This window comes from Ovis aries, chromosome 7, assembly GCF_016772045.2.
Source record: "Ovis aries strain OAR_USU_Benz2616 breed Rambouillet chromosome 7, ARS-UI_Ramb_v3.0, whole genome shotgun sequence".
NCBI classification, from domain to species: domain Eukaryota; kingdom Metazoa; phylum Chordata; class Mammalia; order Artiodactyla; family Bovidae; genus Ovis; species Ovis aries.
Window position 1 is genome coordinate 53,785,442 of NC_056060.1, and position 22,344 is coordinate 53,807,785.

At 37.2% G+C, this 22,344-nt stretch overlaps 1 protein-coding gene across 1 annotated transcript in view; it reads right to left on the reverse strand.

Annotated features, from left to right (window-relative positions):
• Positions 1 to 6,484: 6,484 nt before the first annotated feature.
• Positions 6,485 to 22,344, reverse strand: part of UNC13C (unc-13 homolog C) — a 706,632-nt gene continuing 690,772 nt past the window's right edge. Inside the window, exons 33-35 of the mRNA XM_060417920.1 lie at positions 12,572 to 12,664; positions 10,905 to 11,064; positions 6,485 to 8,318 (exon numbers count right to left, since the gene is read on the reverse strand). Of these exons, the coding sequence (XP_060273903.1) occupies positions 8,033 to 8,318; positions 10,905 to 11,064; positions 12,572 to 12,664 (539 nt within the window). The 3' untranslated portion in view covers positions 6,485 to 8,032. The remainder of the gene's footprint in view (positions 8,319 to 10,904; positions 11,065 to 12,571; positions 12,665 to 22,344) is intronic.

Here is a 22,344-nt window from a genome sequence, read left to right on the forward strand (position 1 = left end):
CTTCCTCCTTGTTCTAAAAAAAAAAGACTGTACTAGAAGCTATAGCCAGTGCATTAAAGAAAGAAAAGCAATAATATGTGTGCAAATGGGAAGAAACAAAAATGCCTCTCTGACATGATTGTCAATGTAGAAACTTCCAAGGAATCTACCAAACAGATCTTGCAAATAAGAAGGAAGATTAGTGAGGTTATGGGAACTGTGCTAATATATAAGAATCAATTTCAATACAAAAATGAAGAATTGAAATTTGAATTTTATTCTCAAGTTCTTGTGTACACTATTATACATGCACACACAGAAGAAATACTTGGTAGCATCTTTATGCTGAAAACTAACGCTGATGAAAGAAATCAATGAAGATCTAAATAAATGGAAACAAGTATTGTATTCATTAGATTGATGACAGTTCACAGTTAAGATGTCAGCTGTCTTCAAAATGATTTGTGGGTTCAGTAAAGTCCCAATCAAAGTTCTAGTAGTGTTTTAATTTTTTAAGGAATGCAAAATTACTAGAACAGCTGACAATAATTAAAAAAACAATACACACAACATGGAAAACTCATGGTTTAGTTTAAGACAATACAAAGCTACAGTAATTAAAACAGTGTCAAACTGGTGAAGAGGTAGGAATTTCTCTAGGGAAGGAAATAGAGATTTAAAAAATAGATCCACACACATTTGGTTAATTGATTTATGACAAAAGTACAAAGATAATTCACAGGAAAAAGTATAGTCTTTTCAATTAATGGTATCATGTGGTATTGGAACAATTTTATTTCCTATGCAAATTAACTAGTAAATTAGAAATAATCAAATAGATAAACCTCAAACCTCACATCCTATAATTGAACTAAATAACTAATTTCAAAATGGATCATGGATCATAGACCAAATAGTAAAATCTAAAACTATAAAACTTCTTTGATAAAACAGGGGAGAAAATGTTTGTGACTGAGTGAGGCAAAGAGTTTTTAAACAGCAAAGCCATGATCCATAAAAGAAAAACTATAAATGACTTTTTCAAAATTTAATACTTTTGTTCTCTGAGAGACACTGCTATGAGAATGAAATGAGTAGCCACAGACTGGGGTGAAATAGTTGTGAGTCTCATATCTGAAAAAGGACTTATATATCCAATACACAAAGATGTCTCCAAAGTCAACAATAATAAAACAAAATACCAGTTGAATAAATGGACAGAAGGTTTGCAGACACTCACCAAAGATGACATATGGATGAGAAATAAACAAATGTACTTTGCTTATACTCAACAGTGTTGATCATCAACAGACTGCAAACTAAAATAGAAACAACAACAAAAAGCTGACAGTATCAAGTGCTTCAGGGATTTGGAGCAACTGGAACTCTTACCCATTGCTGCTAGGAATATAAAATGATACAATCATTTGACACTTTTTCATAAAGTTAGCTATATAATATGACCCAGAAATTCCATTACTGTGTATTCCTTTAAGAGAAATAAACACCTACAAGTCATATAAAATCCTGTATAGAAATGTTTATAACAGCTTTTGTTCATAATCATCCAAAGACCGAAAACAACCCAGATGTGTCTGAACCGGTAACTGAACAGATATTCTTGTACATCTATGTAATTGGGTACTACTCAGCAGTGAAAACAGTTGATAGATGCCGTAACATAGATGACTCAAATGAATAATGCCTAATGAAAGAAATGAGGCTCAGAAGGATATCTACTATGATTCCATTTCTAAGACATTCTGGAGAACATAAAACCAGGGGGACTGAAAATAGATCAGGGCTGTCAGGAGCTAAACGTAGAGGGAGAGTTTGTTTAAAAAGCAGTTGGATAATGGAATTTTGGAGGATGATTGAGCTGTCCTGTATACTGCTGGCTGTGCTTGATACACGATTCTATGAAATGTCAAAACAGGAATGTATACCAACAGAGTTGTTTAGTTCATCACCAACTCCCAGAGCTTGCTCAAACTCATGTCTATGGAGTCAGTGATTCCATCCAACTATCTTATCCTCCATTGTCCCCATTTCCTCCTGCCTTCAGTCATTCCCAGCATCCCATAGAGTCTTTTCTAAAGAGTTAGTTCTTTGCATCAGGTGGCCAAAGTATTGGAGTTTCAGCATTAGTCCTTCCAATGAATATTCAGGGTTGATTTCCTTTAGGATTGACTGGTTGGATCTCCTTGCAGTCCAAGGGACTCTCATGAGTCTTCTCCAACACCACAGTTCAAAAGCATCAGTTCTTCGGCCCTCAGCTTTCTTTTGGCTTCCCTGGTAGCTCAGTTGGTAAAGAATCTGTCTGCAATGCAGGAGACCCAGGGTTGATTCCTGGGTCTGGAAGATCCCTTGGAGAAGGGATAGGCTACCCCCTCCAGTATATTTGCGCTTCTCTTGTGGATCAGCAGGTAAAGAATCTGCATGCAATGTGGGAGACCTGGGTTTGATCCCTGGCTTGGGAAGATCCCCTGGAGAAGGGAAAGGCTACCCACTCCAATATCCTAGCCTAGAGAATTCCATGGACTATACAGTCCATGGGGTCGCAAAGAGTCAGACACAACTGAGCAACTTTCACTTTCAGTTTTCTTTATGGTCCAGCTCTCACATCCATACCTGACTGCTGGAAAAACCATAGCTTTGACTAGATGGACCTTTGTCTGCAAAGTAATGTCAGTTCAGTTCAGTTCAGTCACTCAGTCGTGTCTGACTCTTTGCGACCCCATGAATTGCAGCATGCCAGGCCTCCCTGTCCATCACCATCTCCCAGAGTTCACTCAGACTCACGTCCATCGAGTCAGTGATGCCATCCAGCCATCTCATCCTCGGTCGTCCCCTTCTCCTCCTGCCCCCAATCCCTCCCAGAATCAGAGTCTTTTCCAATGAGTCAACTCTTCGCATGAGGTGGCCAAAGTACTGGAGCTTCAGCTTTAGCATCATTCCTTCTGAAGAAATCCCAGGGTTGATCTCCTTCAGAGCGGACTGGTTGGATCTCCCTGCAGTCCAAGGGACTCTCAGGAGTCTTCTCCAACACCACAGTTCAAAAGCATCAATTCTTCCATGCTCAGCCTTCTTCACAGTCCAACTCTCACATCCATACATGACCACTGGTAAAACCATAGCCTTGACTAGATGGACCTTAGTCGGCAAAGTAATGTCTCTGCTTTTCAATATGCTATCTAGGTTGGTCATAACTTTTCTTCTAAAGAGTAAGCGTCTTTTAATTTCATGGCTACAGTCACCATCTGCAGTGATTTTGGAGCCCAAAAAAATAAAGTCTGACACTGTTTCCACTGTTTCCCCATCTATTTCTCGTGAAGTGATGGGACCAGATGCTATGATCTTTGTTTTCTGAACGTTGAGCTTTAAGCCAACTTTTTGACTCTCCTCTTTCACTTTCATCAAGAGGCTTTTGAGTTCCTCTTCACTTTCTGCCATAAGGGTGGTGTCATCTGCATATCTGAGGTTATTGATATTTCTCCCGGCCATCTTGATTCCAGCTTGTGTTTCTTCCAGTCCAACATTTCTCATGATGTACTCTGCATGTAAGTTAGATAAGCAGGGTGACAATATACAGCCTTGACATACTCCTTTTCCTATTTGGAACCAGTCTGTTGTTCCATGTCCCGTTCTAACTGTTGCTTCCTGACCTGCATACAGATTTCTCAAGAGGCAGGTTAGGTGGTCTGGTATTCCCATCTCTTTCAGAATTTTCCACAGTTTCTTGTGATCCACACAGTCAAAGGCTTTAGCATAGTCAATAAAGCAGAAATTGATGTTTTTCTGGAACTCTCTTGCTTTTTCAATGATCCAGCGGATGTTGGCAATTTGATCTCTGATTCCTCTGCCTTTTCTAAAACCAGCTTGAACATCAGGGAGTTCATGGTTCACGTATTGCTGAAGCCTGGCTTGGAGAATTTTGAGCATTACTAGCATGTGAGATGAGTGCAATCGTGCAGTAGTTTGAGCATTCTTTGGCATTGTCTTTCTTTGGGATTGGAATGAAAACTGACCTTTCCCAGTCCTGTGGCCACTGCTGAGTTTTCCAAATTTGCTGTCATATTGAGTGCAGCACTTTCACAGCATCATCTTTCAGGATTTGAAACAGCTCAACTGGAATTCGATCACCTCCATTAGCTTTGTTTGTAGTGCTGCTTTCTAAGGCCCACTTGAGTTCACATTCCAAGATATTTGGCTCTAGATTAGTGATCACATCATCATGATTATCTGAGTCATGAAGATCCTTTTGTACAGTTCTTCCATGTATTCTTGCCACCTCTTCTTAATATCTTCTGCTTCTGTTTGCTTTTTAATATGCTGTCTAGGTTTGTCATAGCTTTTCTTCCAGGGAGCAAGCATTTATTAATTTCATGGCTGCAGTCACCATTGGCAATGATTTTGGAGCCCAAGAAAGTAAAGTCTGTCACTGTTTCCATTGTTTACCCATGTATTTGCCATCAAGTGATGGGACCAGATGCTATGATCTTAGTTTTCTGAATGTTCAGTTTTAAGCCAACTTTTTACTCTCCTCTTCACTGTCATCAATAGGCTCTTTAGTTCCTCTTCACTTTGGGCCATAAGGGTGGTGTCATCTGCATATCTGAGGTTATTCATAGTTCTCTCAGCAATCTTGATTCCAGCATGTGCTTCATCCAAGCCTGGCATTTTGCATGATGTACTCTGCATAAAAGTTTAATAAGCAGGTGACAATATACAGCCTTGATGTTCTCCTTTCCCAATTTGGAACCAGTTCTTTGTTCCATGTCCGGTTCTAATTGTTGCTTCTTGACATAATAATTTTAGTGTATCCAGATTATAATATATATATGTTTTGTTAAAAAGATGAATACTACTATTTCATTGCAAGTTTTTCATTGCAATATGAACCATTATTTACTATTTAAAAAGGGGGAAAAGCATTCATTAATCTATAGCATGACAATGACTATAAAATGTATCCTGATTTCAAAATTGTTATGTGAAAAATACATATTTTAAAATAAGTATCATATGATATTCACATATTGGAGCTTAGTCTCCATCAAGTCATGTACCCTAGTTTTTTTATTTTGAAAAACAAATACCAGATACCTAAACAAGAGAGATCACCCATTTGTGGAGGTCTGGGACTGAGTGAGCAAGGAACCAGCTGTTTCAAACAAGGCACTGGAGTGCTTTTAACCACAGCAAATGCCAGGAAAGGCAGTCCCTTCCCTCTGCATCCCCATATTCTGCCAAGTGGTAACAGGGGAATCAGACTTCTATCCAGGGTTATTCTCTGAGTCCTGCATAAATATGATTACCTTTCATTGAGTATGAGATTGAAGCTATATTAGTCCTTAAAAGTGCTTAGTGTAGCCATATTTTTATATAAGAGAAATTAAAAGGTGAAAATAAATCTCATTTCAAATTTTTTTTAAAAGACCAAATGCAAAATGTTAAGCTAGGATTGTCTTTTATAAATGTGCCTCCTTTAAGGGAAATTCAATATACAAATTATCCTAGAAATAGATGAATTAGAGCAGGCTGTTATAAGGACATCTGATTGCTTACCTTAAATAATAATTCATGAAAACCCCTTTAAATAATAAATGTTTCATTGTGGTTTTAAATGCTTCCTTTTAGCAAAATTTGATTTTCACGTGTTTCTTTGAGAACTTCTACGTAATTTTCATCTGTAGATGAAAAGTCAAACTTTGTGCATTTTATCTAAAATAAATAAATAGCTTCACACTTTAATGGAGCCTATAGTTGGTGGAGGTTGCTGTGAACTTCAGAGTGATGACTAATTTGGTTATGTAAACACAACAGGCTTTATGCCAGAGACAAGAAGTACTTATATCTTGGGAGAAACAACAAAGACTGTAGAATTTATAACTATCTCAAAATTAGTACTGGTACTTTATGATATTAATAAATAGACACAATTCACACCATCACCATTAGTGTTTGATAGATATTGTACACACACACAAAAACAGAATGAATAGATCCAATTAAACAAACACTGTAAATATACTTAGGTCATAATTTTTTGTGTGATCAATGCACACCTAAACTGCTATTTATTCAGTGGTGTTGTGCTTTATGACATTAATGTACTCCTCAAGTCAATGTTCTGTAAAGTCGTTTTAAATCTTGAATGAATCCTTCAATAAAATAATGAAACCTTTTGTTATGTACAATTTTCTTAATGGTGTTGCTTGTTTATATCTTGAATGTTGACTTTTTTCATAGCTTAGCAGTATTCAGAGACATGCAGACAGGTAGATACATCAGTTTTTTTTCCTATTTTCAGGCTCATTATTTTGTAATATGCAACTTTTTCCAGGAACAGAATTGGTTTCTTTTTTCCTCAAATTCTAATGAGATACTAGAACCAAACATTGTGAAGAGTGTTCTATTCAGTAAAAAGGATCTGGATTTCTTATTCCTAAATAATGAAATGATGTTGCATATATGAAATAAAAAGGCAGAAGATACAATGAAGTATTACATGTGCTTAATATATATTCATTTATTAATGCATATGCCAGAGGATTGCATTGAACTATGCATTTGAAGACGTTATTAACAAAGCACTTGCCTATCAATTTAACATAAATTAGTGGATCTTGCTGTCTGTGGTTTCACACCCAGTAACAGCATGGTTCTGGGAGTCATGATACTTTTCACTTGTTCTTAACATACTGGACCAGCTTGTTCACAGAGCAGTCGTTGTTAACAGGGTCTTTCTTCTGCACGTATATGTTGCCCACTAACAGTTATGACCATAAGTTACAAAGTACTGTTCCACAGCCAACTATTTAGGTACAGACTCTAAAAAGTCAAACCATAAAAACAGAGAAAGTGCAAATATTTATAAACTATTTCATATTCAAAATCCAACCTAGTTATATTTTTATCTACTGAGCTGTAATAAGTTGTTTTTCTATTGCATTGTATGCATCTTGGGCTTATAAATAACATAAATTACAAAATTGTAAGCAATTTGTTCAGACTTCATTTTACATTTTTCACTAAATAGCTGAAGACATGACTTTTTTCTCCAGTGCAATATATAATAATGCTGCATTCAGTACAAATTGTTGAATATTTCTAAAAAGGAAACATGTAACTGATTATAGCACTCAGTAAAGAAGGAGTTAGTCATAACTGTCAGAAGGAAAACACTAACAGTACAGTTAATTATCATAGGTAATTTTAAGAAACAATCCTTCCGTTGTACTTCTAAACCAATAATCCTATGACTTTCTAAAGAATGAAATTTGGTAAAGCTAAGACATAATGCTAGATGGCAAATGCTTCAACTTACCTCTTTTTTTTAAATTTTTTTTTTTTACAAATGTGATGTGACCTTGGCAGTTTTAAGGAACAAAATTTTGTTGATATATCAAACATGTTAACAAACTATTTAGCATTGCTTTGCATAAGTTTGCTTTAAGAGCATTTCTTCACAGTGATATTTCAGAAAGGTTGGAAACTGGTCAGCATAAAATATTTCCCACCTTTTCTATTTTATTTTGTATGCAAAAGTCATCACAATATATCTGCAACTATAAAATTACAAATGCTTTCTAGAAGTAACTGCATTTCTAGTCATGGTAGAAAAGGGTATTTGTAAGACATCTATTATGAGGTAAGTCTAAATAAAACAATTTGAGTAACAAATGCTTTCATATCTACCAGATATATAAACCAATGTAACAAGGATAACTAATGGACAAACTCAAAAGACGGTGTTTTAGTATGTTTAATGGATGAGAAATTGGTAATGAAATAAACATTTTAAAAGATAACTCTGGATATGTCACTTAACATCATGATTTTGGCACTTCATGGAACACTGACTTCTCAAAGACCAGAATTGGTATGAAAGTTCTGCAGCTTTCCCACATACCTTGGAGACACTGTACTGGAGCACTGGCAAACACTGAAATGTAGTAAAATAAACATTCCCCTGTTTTTGCATATGCATGCAGTAGTCAAACAGAGTTGGTGAACTCTCAGAGATGCTGTCTTGGGGTATGGTATTGTTTCAAGCACTCTCTTCAGCAGATCTTGTTTCAGATTTAAGTCTTACAAATTCTTTAGCCACATCATCACTGGTCCTCTGAGAGAGGATTCTAAGGATCGTCAGACCGGTTGCATCCATAGAGACATTTTTCAAAAGGGGATACCATGCCCCGTGGCTCCCTTTTTCGGCTATATTCTGGAGCTGAATTACTGTCATTCCGATAATTCGATCTTCTCTGGCAAAGCAGTAATCTTTAACCGAAAGGTGAAGTTCATAGGCCCCTGGGCGGTTTTCTTTACTCAGAGTGCTGCGTGGATTAAAAATAGGGATTTTGAGCATTTTCAAATAGGGATCGATACGGTTCTAATAGACTGTGAAAAATTTTATACATTGTTTAGAATGTTGTATTGGCAAATAAAGTATCATGGCATTTTAACTCTGCAGATATTCTTTAAATTTTCCTTAGAACGTATTTACATTGCTATTACTCAGCAATCTAACTTAAAGCTCCTTTTCCTAGATAGAAAAAGGAAATTAATTTAAAAATGCTTGACTGCCCCCTGATGTTAAGGATATTACTAGAAACTGGAATTAAAATACTATGCTGTCATTAATCATTGGGGGCAAGGTCTCCCCAGTGATATAGGGGTAGGAGGGGTTACTAAGGGTCATGGAAGCTAGGCTGGGGGGAAGGGTACCTTTTGGAAGAATTTCTGTGCCATTGTTTCAGCATCCATTATTACCAATTCCTTTCTCTACCTCAGACTCCTGGATTAGCTATTATATGTAGGAGCCTTTTCTCAGGGAAATATACTGCTCAGACTATCAAGCACTATTCATAAGATGCTAAATGGGATACAAATCGCCAGAGTAAATCAGTTCCAGCAGTGCCTGGTGCTTCAATGCCAGTTCTTTCGTATGGCAACTGTTAGACCTGTCAAGATTGGGGCTGAGGCTAGCCTCTTCTAATAACGACCCTAGACAGCCTGTCAATGCAGAACTGAACCTAATGAAGAAGGCTGAGCAGTGAAATGCTGAGGATAACACCCCTTGTCCCTTATTTTAATTCCTCCTCAGATAGTCCTGACTTTCTAATGAATGCGCTTCTATTCCTCAGTGGTACAAGCTTCCAGATTCCTTCCTTTTCTAAGTGACTTTTTTCTGATCAAATATTTTGCCAGGTGAGACTTTTGTTTCCAGGAGACAAACAACTGTGTACTTATTTTAGAGACAGTCTGAAATGACACTCAGGAAAATGGAATCCTAGGGAGGCGGTAAAGAATAGAATGGCAAAATATGACAGGCTCTGGGACTTCTTGTGAATTAAAATGAGTCAAAATGCTGCCTTTTCCCCAGAATCGTGGTCTTGGTAGCTCATCGCATTATATCTGAATTTTGCATTATTCAGGTATTCCTGGAACCTTTTGGAAGACTTTTTAATTGGATCAAAAATTTCTGTGTAAATTGGAGGAGTAGATAGGTGGACTCTTGTGAGCTGATTTGTTAGCAGGCATTATTAGAACCTTTTTAGTAGATATAGTAGGATAGTTAAGTTTTAATGAGTGGTAAGAGTTAATTATTCAGAAAACAGAGCGCTGAAAGGTCTCTGGGAAACCAAGAATGTGAAATAACAAAGAATCAAAGCAGTAAGGGAAGCTTGGTAAGTGTGTGTGTGCTTGTGTGTGTGTGTGTGTGTGTGCTTGTGTATGTGTGTGTGTGTGCTTGTGTATGTGTGTGTGTGCGTGTGTGTATGAAAGGCCCTAGGGCCTTGTCTTATGTTCCCTCCCCCTTGGCTTCCTATCTGTCCCTAGGTCAGCTCATTTAGATTTATAGAATTAGTTACATCTATATACAGATAATTCTCAATTTATGTCTAACCATATATTTGATATGAGAAGGAAATGGCAACCCACTCCAGTGTTCTTGCCTTGAGAATCCCAAGGGATGGGGGAGCCTGATGGGCTGCCGTGTATGGGGTCGCACAGAGTCGGACACGACTAAAGCGACTTAGCCTAGCCTAGCCTTGGATGTACAATACCTATCTCCAGATTAATAGATTTAAAAGAAAATCTTTGCTTTCCTCATGGCCTGTCCTTACTTTCCCATCTCAGCAAGTGAACATCTACCCAACTGTTTACGCCAAAAACTAGGAGTCATCCTTGACTTTATTCGGTGCCAGATAACTTCCATTTGCTCCACAGCATTCTTCTCCTTGTGCTTTGCAGGAGGATGCTGACCTGTAAGGACTGAACCCACTGAGTTTCTCTGTGCTCTGGCTTCCAGTGGGGTTTAGCCAAAAGAGAGCATCATTGGAAAGTCAGAGATAATGATGCAAGTGAGGGGAGACTTTATTTCTTTGGCTTCTTGCCTGTGAGGCTCCTCAAGTAAGCTGTTTGTCTCCACAGACGGTCCCTTTCCTAGGAAGTGATTGACTACATATGAAGTTTTCACAGTCCCGATTTTAGTAACAGCTCTTCTCCTTTAGGTGCAGTGGTGTAATAACATGGATACAAATAGCCCCATTATTTTCTCAGGTTCCTATTTAAAAGTCAGAGAGGCTTTCCTGAACACCTCATCTTAGCAGCCAACAGACCACCCTATCATGCTGTTTTGATACTATGCTTAGTATTCACTATCATATGACAGCTTTTTGTTTATGATTTTGTTTATCAAATTTTCTTAATATCTAGAGCGTGACTTCCATGAGAGCACAGCCCTCCTATTACAGTTTTCTTCATTTGCCCTGGATCCGTGGTGAACAGGAATCCTTACACCTACAGGTTTTACTCTCCTTAGCAAAGCCCAGTGCCATTCCTACTCTGTGAGTCCCTCGTAAGTGTAGCTGTACAAGGCCTATTGCCTGGTTGGAAAATGGAGCTGGGTTATAACTTACAACTGAAATGTTTCATTATACTTGGGTGACCATGTGTTGCTTTTTGTTTTTGTGCCTTGTTTTCTCTTCTTGTCTCCGAGGTTGGGTCCCAGCATACAGACTTCCACGAAGGGGCGGAACATTGCCGTGGTCTGCCAGTTTAAGTCATTAATAGCAATCACTAAAAAATAGAAGGAAAACGAAAGGAATATAAAGTGTTAGCAAACCCATGTGTGGAGTACTAGGCTTTCCCTTTGATCTTTAAAGTGGATATTTATTTTTTAAAATGATGTATGAAGCTGTAACTTGCGTTTAATAACACCTTAACCCCACTGACTAGGACTAGGAAAAACAATTTTCTCTCTGGACTGCATGCTTGAGAGGGCTTCCAGCTCTAAGCCATGTGGCTTTGGGATGGCGAAAAGCTGTAATTAAAATGACAATTGTTACTACTGAAAAGTTATGATTCTTGTTTAGGTGAAAACATGATGCTTTTCATATTAAAATTATGACATGTTCATGAAATATTTAGAAAATATACAGAAAGTAGATTAAAAGAATTTATAATTTTATCACTCAGAAGAAATGACTATTAATATTTTGGTGTGATGCTTTCAATCCTTATATACAGAATAGGATCATAATGTGTTGCAGTCTTAAAAATATTTTCATTTCTTTAAGTCCATCATGGATAGCATTGTAATTCATTATATATTTTCCAACTGGAAATATTTAATTGTGTGTAGATTTCACTCAATATTCAACAAATCACTTGTTGCATATTATGGCAGTTTCCTAATTTCAGGCATCATAAATAATACTTAAGTGAACATTATACATACATCTTTGCTCATTCTTTGATGATGGTGATGTTATCCTTAAGGAGGTGTCTTATAATTAAACTTGCTAATTCAGAAGGTTCATAAAACTTCTAGCATTTGGTATACATTAGCAAAATATTTTTGAAAAATGTTTAACAACACTGGCATATATAGTCATGCCCACTTATCTGTATGCTTACTAATACTGTATATAATCTATTATATACCATAACAGTGTTAGTTTAGGTAGTGAAACTTTGAAATATATTAGAAGGCCATGCTTTTGACTAAAATAGATACTATTTAAAGTGGCTGTCCATGATAATATAAAAATAGAACATGGTTCTATTGAGAAAAGTATTAATCATTAAATTACATCTTCAAAATGACCCCTGAATTCAGATTTAATTTTTATAATATAAAGCCAATTGATTCAACCACCCATTAAAAAAAAAAATCAACCCAGTGGTTGGAAATCACATAGAAAAAGTATGTAGATTATGTGGATAGTAAGAACGTACTGAGTTAATATTTCTAAAATAATATTTCTAAAATTTCATTGGTAAGTTGGAGGCAACCACAGCCTCAACCATAGAGAACACAGTCGTACAGTTCTGAAATGTAATCATCAATGTATTTTAACCATTTAGACTTTTCTAGTAATATAGGTTAAATATCTATGCTATTAATTTGTTTTGTTTTAAAACAAAAGTTTTGGATTCATGAAGGTATTCTAAGCATGCCCTAAAATAATTTAATATAGATTTTAAAAAACAGGGTTTCCAGAAAAAACATTTTGGATATAATTACTTTTTTGAGAGATTAAAGTCTTATAGGCTGTTTGATCTACCTGAACCCAAAATATACCTTTTACAGTGACTTTATGCTCTCCGGTTCCTGGAGTGGCGGTGATGTCCACGTGAACAGATATCTGACCCACTGAATCTTTGGAGGGGCGACCTGCAAATCAGCAAAAGTTTACTGGCCTGACCTTTCAGACCACTTAATAAGGGACATTGATATTCTGTGCATCGGGGACTTTAAAGTGTGATCGTGGAAACAAATGGTTCTTTTTGTTAACAGCACATAATAGATACAGATACATGTTCGCTAAGTTAGATTTGCTATGCAGGTTTCAGTCTTGGGTATAATCATATTTAGCCCATTTAGCTAAACTTTCACACAGTCCTCAGATACCGTAAGGCATCCTGTTAGTATTACTATTGTTTAAAAAAAACAAAAAAAAAAAGCTTGAAGTTTCCTTATTCTAGGCACTTACTAAAGCTCTTCTTGTCACTTACGTATGAAGATATATCACTGCCCTTCCTTCCTTCCTGAAGTGCTCTTCCTGAGTGTGCCGCACCAGAGCACCAAGGATACAGAGATGGCTCTACAGAGCACCTATTCTCATGAGGCCCACACTCAGACCAGAGGAGAGCAACACACACACACTGCTGCATATTGTGTGATATATTCTGAACAGGTACATTTATAATTTGATGATATAAAAAGGATTAATCAATTCTACCCTGATAAAGGTTAGTCAAGGGTTAAGAATGTTGTATTGAAAGGTGCCTGTGATTTGGGCACTTGGAATTCAAATCATAGTCATGCTACATCTGGTTCTGTGATCAGAATTTGCGATGTTCTCAAGTCTTGGTTTTTTTATTTGTAAAATAGGGATAACTGCATCAACCTCATATACACACATACACACACCTATTAATATATCATCTATAAACATATACATTTTTTTCTCAAATAGAAACATGCACTCTAATTATCCTTTACCTTACCTTTGTCTTTTTACCTAAAAATGTATTAAGATCATTCCATTTCCATGTATACAAAGCTATATCCCACTCTTTAATATGGTCTGGAATATCACAGCATTAACTGCAAAGTCAAGGTTTCCTGAATACTTGCTTAAAAAACAAATAATTAACCTGCTTACAAATAATGAAAACATTAAAATATTTAAAATAATATTTAGCCCTTATTCCATTATATGGACATACCATTATTTATTTAAACACACTTTGGTGGTTTCTAGTCTCTGGCTCTTATGAACAAATAATAAGTTATTTTATTAATATCAATAATTAATAAAATAAATAAATAATTACTTCTACTGTTTGCAAGTTTATCTATAGTATACTATCTAGAAATGGTATTTATCAAAGGTAGATAGAACCTCATTTTGCCCAATAGACATTTTAATCATTTGCAATACATATGAGATTAATAAGAATCTTATTTTCATGAAATAAATGGCTAATGACTAAGCTGAAAAGAAGAGATTCTAAGAGACTTCCAGTTTCTAACTTGAGAAAAAATCACTGCATTTCAGCCAGAACCTCTTATCAGGATCTGCTGAGAAAACCTGGTTCACCACAAGCTCCACTCTCACCCCGACCCTGCCCCAACCATTTGTTAATAAAAGGACTGAAAGACAAAGTGATCACTTCAGGCATTAGCCAAGGAGCTGCTCATTGCTCTGTTAGAAGTGTTTCCTTTCCCTGAGGTGAAGGTGAAAGGTGAAGCTGCTCAGTCGTGTCCGACTCTTTGAGACCCGTGGACTATAACCTACTAGGCTTCTCCATCCATGGGATTCTCCAGGAAAGAATACTGGAGTGGGTTGCCATTTCCTTCTCCAGGGAATCTTCCCGACCCAGGGATCAAACCCGGGTCTCCCGCATTGGAGGCAGACGCTTTAACCTCTGAGCCACCAGGGAAGCCCTCCTTTCCCTGAAGTGAAGAAAATTCCAAAAGAAGTAGTCCAAGCACTTGCTGAAAGTGCCAGCTAGATGAGCATTTCTTTCTTTTTTTTTTTTTTTTGGCTGCCTGCTTAGCAGACAGTATGACCTGAGCATGGCCAAGTGTGTGCCGGGACCTCCCTCTCTGCTTAAGGTCAGTTGCTGAGAAATATGGGAGATGGCTCCTGAATGGGTTTGAAGTGCCAGCGATTGGGGACAAAAGAGGGAAAATGTGACGATAGGCTCTGGTTTTATCAGGGATTGTCAGCAACATGGTGAAGAGGCAAGCATCTGAAAGGAATGTATGTGCCCATACACCCAGGTGGGTTGCAGCAGGAAAAAGTGGCCAGGTCTTGAGTCTTGGAAGAGTTCATCAATGCCCTGGGGAACTATTTGAAAATACATTTCACACCAGCCAGTTCTACCAAACTTGCACTTCCCCTAAGAGAAGGATCTGGAAAAGTTCTACTACTAACTGAGTAGACAGTGACCCTTAGATAGATAATGACTACTAATGGTCACCATTGCAGTTTTTTAAATTTACTTATTTTTAATTGAAGAATAATTGCCTTACAATATTGTGTTGGCTTAGATAAAGATTCATCTGTCTCTTTTCTCTTTCTCTCTTCCTCAATATCATGGAAATTGCCTCCAGGAGAAAGAGGAATGGTGCAAATCAGAGAAGCCACGGCTTACTCCTCCTTTCCTCTTTCTGCTACAGTCACTATTTACCCCTGTTTGTAGAGAGAGAAAGAGAGCTTTTAATCCAACAACTAATTAAAACTTTAATGTGGGCAGAACAAGGTCTCAAAAACCTGAATAACCGTCTAACAGTGCAAGTAACTAACATGGTGGTACCCGGATGTTGATATCAGCAAGGGAGGTGTCTATGCAACAGAAAGTAGCACGCGTAAGAGGGACTGATAATACTTTTTGGGAAAATAAAATAGTTTGACACCTAAACTGGTGACATCCTTGTGATATGAAGAATAGAACATATCTATTCTTGCCATGATTTAAGTCTCCTTTTGTGTACTCTAATTATGCTCTACATTTTTCTTCATGTGAATCTTGAATGGTTAAAAAGCTTATTCCTAGTTATTACATCTCATTCTATTTTAAATGGGACCCCTTTTCCATTATATTGGATAACAGGAAGGCTAGTGATTTTTGTATATTTTTTTATTCAGCCAACTGAATTTTTAATGAAATATTTTCATTACTCGTTTTGAGTTTTGTAAGTACACACATGAATTATTTTCAATGAATTACACTTCACCTTTCCAGTTTTTATACCTCTTGATATTTGCCTTGGCTAATTTTATTGGCTTATATTTGTAATACTACATGCCGTGACAGTGTTAAAAGTGGGTATGCTGCTATCCTTCACTTGGCTCTCCAGATTCATTCTTCACCCTGCTCCACTCCATCCTCTGCCCCTAGATGGACAAGTCAGTGGTCCCTATGCTCTATGGATGATAAGAAGTCCTGGCAAAATATGGGAAAGAGGGAGTAGACTCAGGTCAGATATTTCTTTAGTTTCCTTCCAATGGTGTCACCATTTTGCTGGAAGAATCCTGCAACCAAAAAGCCAACATTGCCCTCACCATCCCTCAGCAGGTGACAGTCTCATTCCTGGTTCTAGGAGCTTTTTCCTCCCTTGTTATCTGTTTCAGTGCAGTTAGTTTACTATTCTTTCTGGTCTCTTTTTATCCTGCCCATCTGTTGTCCATAGTTTCTCCACTGAATCTTTTTCAAATAATCTTAATTTGGGTGTGCCATCTGATTCCTTCTGTGATCTTGGCTAATAGAGTTAACATCTTTGATTTGCTCATAACTTTAATGAAAGTGTCCCTAGTATTTTTGCAATATTCTTAGGTCTTGAATATTGAGACAATCTTTGTGGGGGATAAGATGTAAAATATGGGCGTTCACTGTTTAATGACTATTATCATGATGGATTTTTTCAGGGGAGAAAATGCTTTAAGAGGTTCTTGAAGATTTAGTTGAAATTCCCCCCCCTTTTTTTAGACAGAGAAGCAAGAAATAGCATGTGCCCATATGCGGATGCGTAAAACAGAATGGTGTGTCCTGGAAACTGTGAGGAGTTCAGGATGTATGGAACATAGATGAAGTAACAATAGGGAATGTTAGAGAAAATGTTGGTACTTTGAATGTCATTTAAAAATTGTTAGACTTTATCTTGGAGCTACTGAGAAGTCTTTTAAGATTTTGGCTATGGGTGGCATAGTCAAATTTAGGTTTTGAAAGAATTTGTCTCATCTGTGTAAAAGATCATTTTTATCACTGCAATCCCTTTTGGAAAACCTCCTACTTGCATGCTATTATGAAAGTGAAAGTGAAAGTGAAGTCGCTTAGTCGTGTCCAACTCTTTGCGACCCCGTGGACTGTAGCCCATCAGGTTCCTCCGTCCATGGGATTCTCCAGGCAAGAATACTGGAATGGGTTGCCATTTCCTTCTCCAGGGTAATTTTCCCAACCCAGGGATCGAACCCAAGTCTCCTGCATTGCGGGCAGATGCTTTAACCACTGAGCCACCAGAGAAGCCTATTATACCTTGAGTCAAATCCCAAAACCCAGCCCTTTGCTAGGATGCTTCTGATAACCTCTGCTTCATCAGCCCTTCTGGTCCACGCTGTCTTTGGCTTAATTTTTTCAAACCTTTCTTTATGTTTTCATCAACTCAAAACAAATGTTTAGAATATGCTTCCTCCATTATCCAATGAAGCTCTGTCCAAACACCTCTACACTAAAATATTTTCTTTCTTTCTTTTTTTTTTTACTATTCTAGAAATAATCTGTGGTTACAGTTTTGATCTCCTCAAACACTATTATACATAGACCACGATGTTTATGGTGCCCCTTGATTTATAAGACATGTATAACAAAGTATAAAATCCCTGGGCAATGAAACCAGACTTCCCTGATCATGAATCTGTCTGTCATACATTAACAGTTTAAAAATGTGAATTTGCATGTCCTTATCTGTAAAGTATTGATAATCCCATCTACCTGGCAATATTATAGCGAGGCTAAAAAAGGACAATTTTGAAAAATATGTAAGATATTATGTGCCTTGCACATAAGAGCTGCTGGTAAATGGATCCAGGTTTATGATAATAAGCATTCTTAAGAGTGTTCCAAAGTTATTAAATACCTTGAAGATTCATAGAAAATTAGAAAAATCCATTGCACTATAGTTATCTAAATCAAATACTGCTGTAAGACAAAAACAGAGTGACTAGAGTTTTCCTCAACAACTTTGGAATTCTTAGTTTCTTCAGTAAAATTTTCTGGGTTGAGTACACTAGAGATGGAAGATTCTTAAGAGCCCTCATGTTGAATGTCCATTAGGGAGTATTCTTTCCCACTATGATGTAAAACCTTCGTTAACCAAGAATTCCATGAAATAAGTTTTCTTGATTGCTAAAGGTTATATTGTTTATTTAACTACTGTTGAAATCACAGTCAATGAGAGGCAGTGCAAATGCATTCAGGTTGCGTGTGTGTCTCTGTTGGTATACTAAAGATCAGAGCCTGCTCAGTATGTGGGTTTGTGATCAAGACTCTTATGGGTGGTCATGTCAGTATTACCATGAGCAGTCATGTAGCAATGGCTGGTTTGTTTCCAGAGTAAACATCTAGAAGTGATGGTCAAGAAAGTTATTGATTCAACAAGTTTGTAAATGAGAAAAGCTTTCCATCAAAGCGCTCACCAGGAGGTGCCATTTCTTCATCTGAGTTCCTAATCAGAAACTTTACCAAGGTAATTCAAAGGCTTTGTGTTGTTATAGAATCTGATCTTTATTAGAAAATATATAAAACTTGAATTCGGAAAGTATGTGCTCTTAGTTATGGAGGAGACATTTTATGCTGTTTGAAAACAACTAACAGCTATAGAAATGTGCCTAAAACTTTTTAAAAGGTACTCTAAATGCACAGGTATGATTTTCCCTTTCCCAAATTGCTGCTCTCTCATCTTCCACTTGCATATCCTAACTCTGTGCCTGTGTGTGTTTTCTAAAAAACTTGAAGGATTCCACTGGTGGGAAAAAAAAAAAAAAACATGTTGAAAACCAAACTTATATACTCAGCAATCCCCAAACAATTTTGAGGAAACCCTTGGGTGTAAAGATTTAGCAGAAAACACACATTTCCTTTTTTTAACAGAAAATGTGAAATTTACTGCTCAATTACATCAAGCATAGTCTTGAGAGTTGCTTGTTTAATGTGGTACACCCCTAAGAAGTGGAATTAAAAATGTGACCGTTTTCTGACAGTTCTCAGTAGAAGCAACTAGTTTAAAAGGTTTTATTATTTTGTGAGTATTATTTAATAGGCTATTCCTAATTGTCACCTGAGAATTCTGGGTTTGTGCTTCCGTGGCCTGCTGTTTATACCACTCCACAGCACCCATGTTATGCCTAGTATTGTAGGTAGTTAGGCAGATTTTTTCTTTCTAACTATATTCCATAATGGCAGGAAACCTCTATTAATATTAATAATCCATACTACTTATCTCTAATTCATATAATAAATAACATACTTTTGATATTTATTAAATGCCCAATTTATATTTATTCACTGATCAAATATGGGAGCAATCCTCATTTTGCACAATTTTATATTCTATGATATGTTCTTATAGTTTTCAGTTCTTATAGTTTAGTTAAATAACACCCATTTCAGTTCTTATAGGTTAGTTAAGTAACACCCATTTCCCAATGACACATTCAAATTTCAGTTATCATGGCCTGTTAAACACCTGTCATTGCCTAAAGTACAAACTTTGTCGCTAGTAGTTTAGTCCACACATCACCATATAAGTAAATGATAGGTATTATCATCACTGACCAATCACATCACTTCTTTTAAAGTCTGGGGATTGGTCACTGTGCCTCTGTTCAGTTCACACACAACAAAGGGCGTAGTTGTGTAGCTGCCTTGTTTCCTAAACCCATGTGACATTTTAAAAACCTGGATAATCAAAAGAGGGAACCGCCAGCCAAGAAAAAAGTGGAACGAAGGAACAAAAAGTAATAACACTGGAGTGAAATTTGTATAGAATGTAAATGGATTAATAGAAAAAAATTACTGACCTTGGGAATATTGACATTACTGCCAATGGAGGGACCCTAGAGAGGCAGACAAGAAGCTTAATGAAAGTGACCTTATTGACATAAATGAGAAAGATGATGAAGATGTCCTGGTTAGGGTGACACTGAAGAAAAACTTCACATTAAAGGAACTCTGAGATATGTCGGTTACAGCATGGAAAGCAGGAAGGATAAACTGTCAGTGATTGATCCAAACTTTGGAATGATAATTTGCCAAGGCACAGAAAAGAGGATTGTTCCTTATATTTATATGATGAGAAGAAAAGAGCAAGCACTGTTCACAATACTCTTGATAAGATTTTAAAAAGAAATGAAAAACTTTAATTCTCAGTGTTTCTAATGTTTCCAATTACAGCATATTAAGTGAATGTTTTGCTATTTTTTTTCATTTCCTTATACATTTCATTTCCTTATTCCTATATTTATAGCTGACAGCAAAAGGTTTTGTTTCTTTTAATGAAATATTTTTAAAAATCTTCATACAATTATAATTTTCTATTATTAAGCAAGATTGCTTTGAACAGTTTCAGTTTACAGTTATTCTTATGGCCCTACGTTACTGTGCAAGATTGTACATATCTGAGTTGATTCATTTAATATGCTTGCAGTTGCTAAAACTATGGAAGCTGCTTAACTCAGTCAGATGTGTTACATCTGTGTTGTACTGTGCAGTAGATATTTTTTCCCATTTGGTGGGGTTGGTTTGCTATAGCCTTGATCTGATCCATCTGATATCTGTGCATGGCAAGATCTGTTGGTTGCCCATCCCAGAATAAAAATGGAATTGAACAAAGCATCTTCAAACTGAAGAAAGCATATATCAATGAAGCAGTTATTTTCCAAAAAGAGGAAAAAAGGCTACATAAGAGATTTCCAATTTCGATGGGATGAAATATGAAAATAATCTAATATGGGGCATTTTATTCAGCTATTTAACAATTTTATGAGCAGTTAATGAAAATTTAATCAGAGGTTATGCCTGTTACATAATCTTGTCTATTCTGAACCCATAGAAATTAGACTATTGTGCCTCAAATCAATCAACGGGCTCCTAGAATGTGTCCTTTGTCACCAACATTATTGGATCATGAATACCAACCTCTATCTGGGAATGAGTCATGCTCTATGAGTAAACATTGGTAAAGGGAAGGAGAATGAAAGAACTAATTGCTTTATTGGAAGTTCTTAGAAGAGTAGCTTTTGATAAAAAAACTTTTTGATTAGAGATCCTGATTACCATAAGATTATGATATAGTATTATATAATCTCCCTAATAAGATGAATCTCTCACTTAACGTAAGTTTAATACATCCTGTGGAGGAGTGAATAATTTTAAAAGCAATTAGTAATGATTATGCCTGTAATGTTTTAAGTCGATAATTACCTCCAAGTCTAATATCCTGTAGGATATTAGATTGGAGAAGGCAATGGCAACCCACTCCAGTACTCTTGCCTGGAAACTCCCATGGACGGAGGAGCCTGGTGGGCTGCAGTCCATGCGGTCACAAAGAGTCAGACACGAATGAGCGACTTCACTTTCACTTTTCACTTTCATGCATTGGAGAAGGAAATGGCAACCCACTCCAGCGTTCTTGCCTGGAGAATCCCAGTTAGGGAGGAGCCTGGTAGGCTGCTGTCTCTGGGGTTGCACAGAGTCGGACACGACTGGAGCGACTTAGCAGCAGCAGCAGCAGGATATTAGATGAAAAATATTGCAGCTGCTCCAGTCATTTAATTGCATAAGCCCCTGACAAAGGGGTTTGAAGCTGTCCTCATGGGACTCTGCAGGGCGCCTCATAAAAGGTGTGGAGAGTCAAGGAGGAATGGCCACTCTGACAGTGTAGAATCAGTTTAGAATCAGCTGACCTGCTCCTCCCACCTTCAAGTCTAGGACTCCAGGTGGGACTAACTCACCTCTGTTCAGGCTTCTAGGTTGTTAGACATCATCCGAGGTGGTGGAAGTAGAAGAAACCAGGAAGTGGCTTGACTTAAACCCTGTTCCTCCTCGTATCCCTTCTTGTGCTTTCCTTCTCTGTTCTTTGCTCATTATTTCAATGTTATTTAACATTTATATTTGAAGTAATTTATAGTACTGATCGGAGAAGGCACTGACGACCCACTCCAGTACTCTTGCCTGGAAAGTCCCGTGGACAGAGGAGCTGGGTAGGCTGCAGTCCATGGGGTCGCTAAGAGTCGGACACGACTGAGCAACTTCACTTTCACTTTTCACTTCTATGCATTGGAGAAGGAAATGGCAACCCACTCCAGTGTTCTTGCCGGGAGAATCCCAGGGACCGGGGAGCCTGGTGGGCTGCCGTCTATGGGGTCGCACAGAGTCAGACACGACTGAAGCGACTTAGCAGTAGCAGCAACATAGTACTGATAACAATAATGGGTGCAATTTTTGACTACTTGTGTATGCCAGGCATCGTGCTGAATACTTTAAGGATAAGATCTTGCTCTGATATCAGATAAACATAGTATGTACATTTTACACAATGGGTGAAATTGGGCGCAGATGTTAGTTGCCTGTCAAAGTCAGTAAATGGAAAACTGAGATTTGACCTCAAATCTCTGACATGCTGTGATGTTCATGAAATAGCTTCTCTTCTACTCGTTCCCCTTCCCCCTTTCCTTTTTCACATCAAAGAGGAAAAAGTAAATTCTGTCTTGTTGTTATTATTATGTTGTTATTATTAATGGCATTTAAAGTCTTTCTGAACTAAAAGGCAGAAAGGTGGAAATT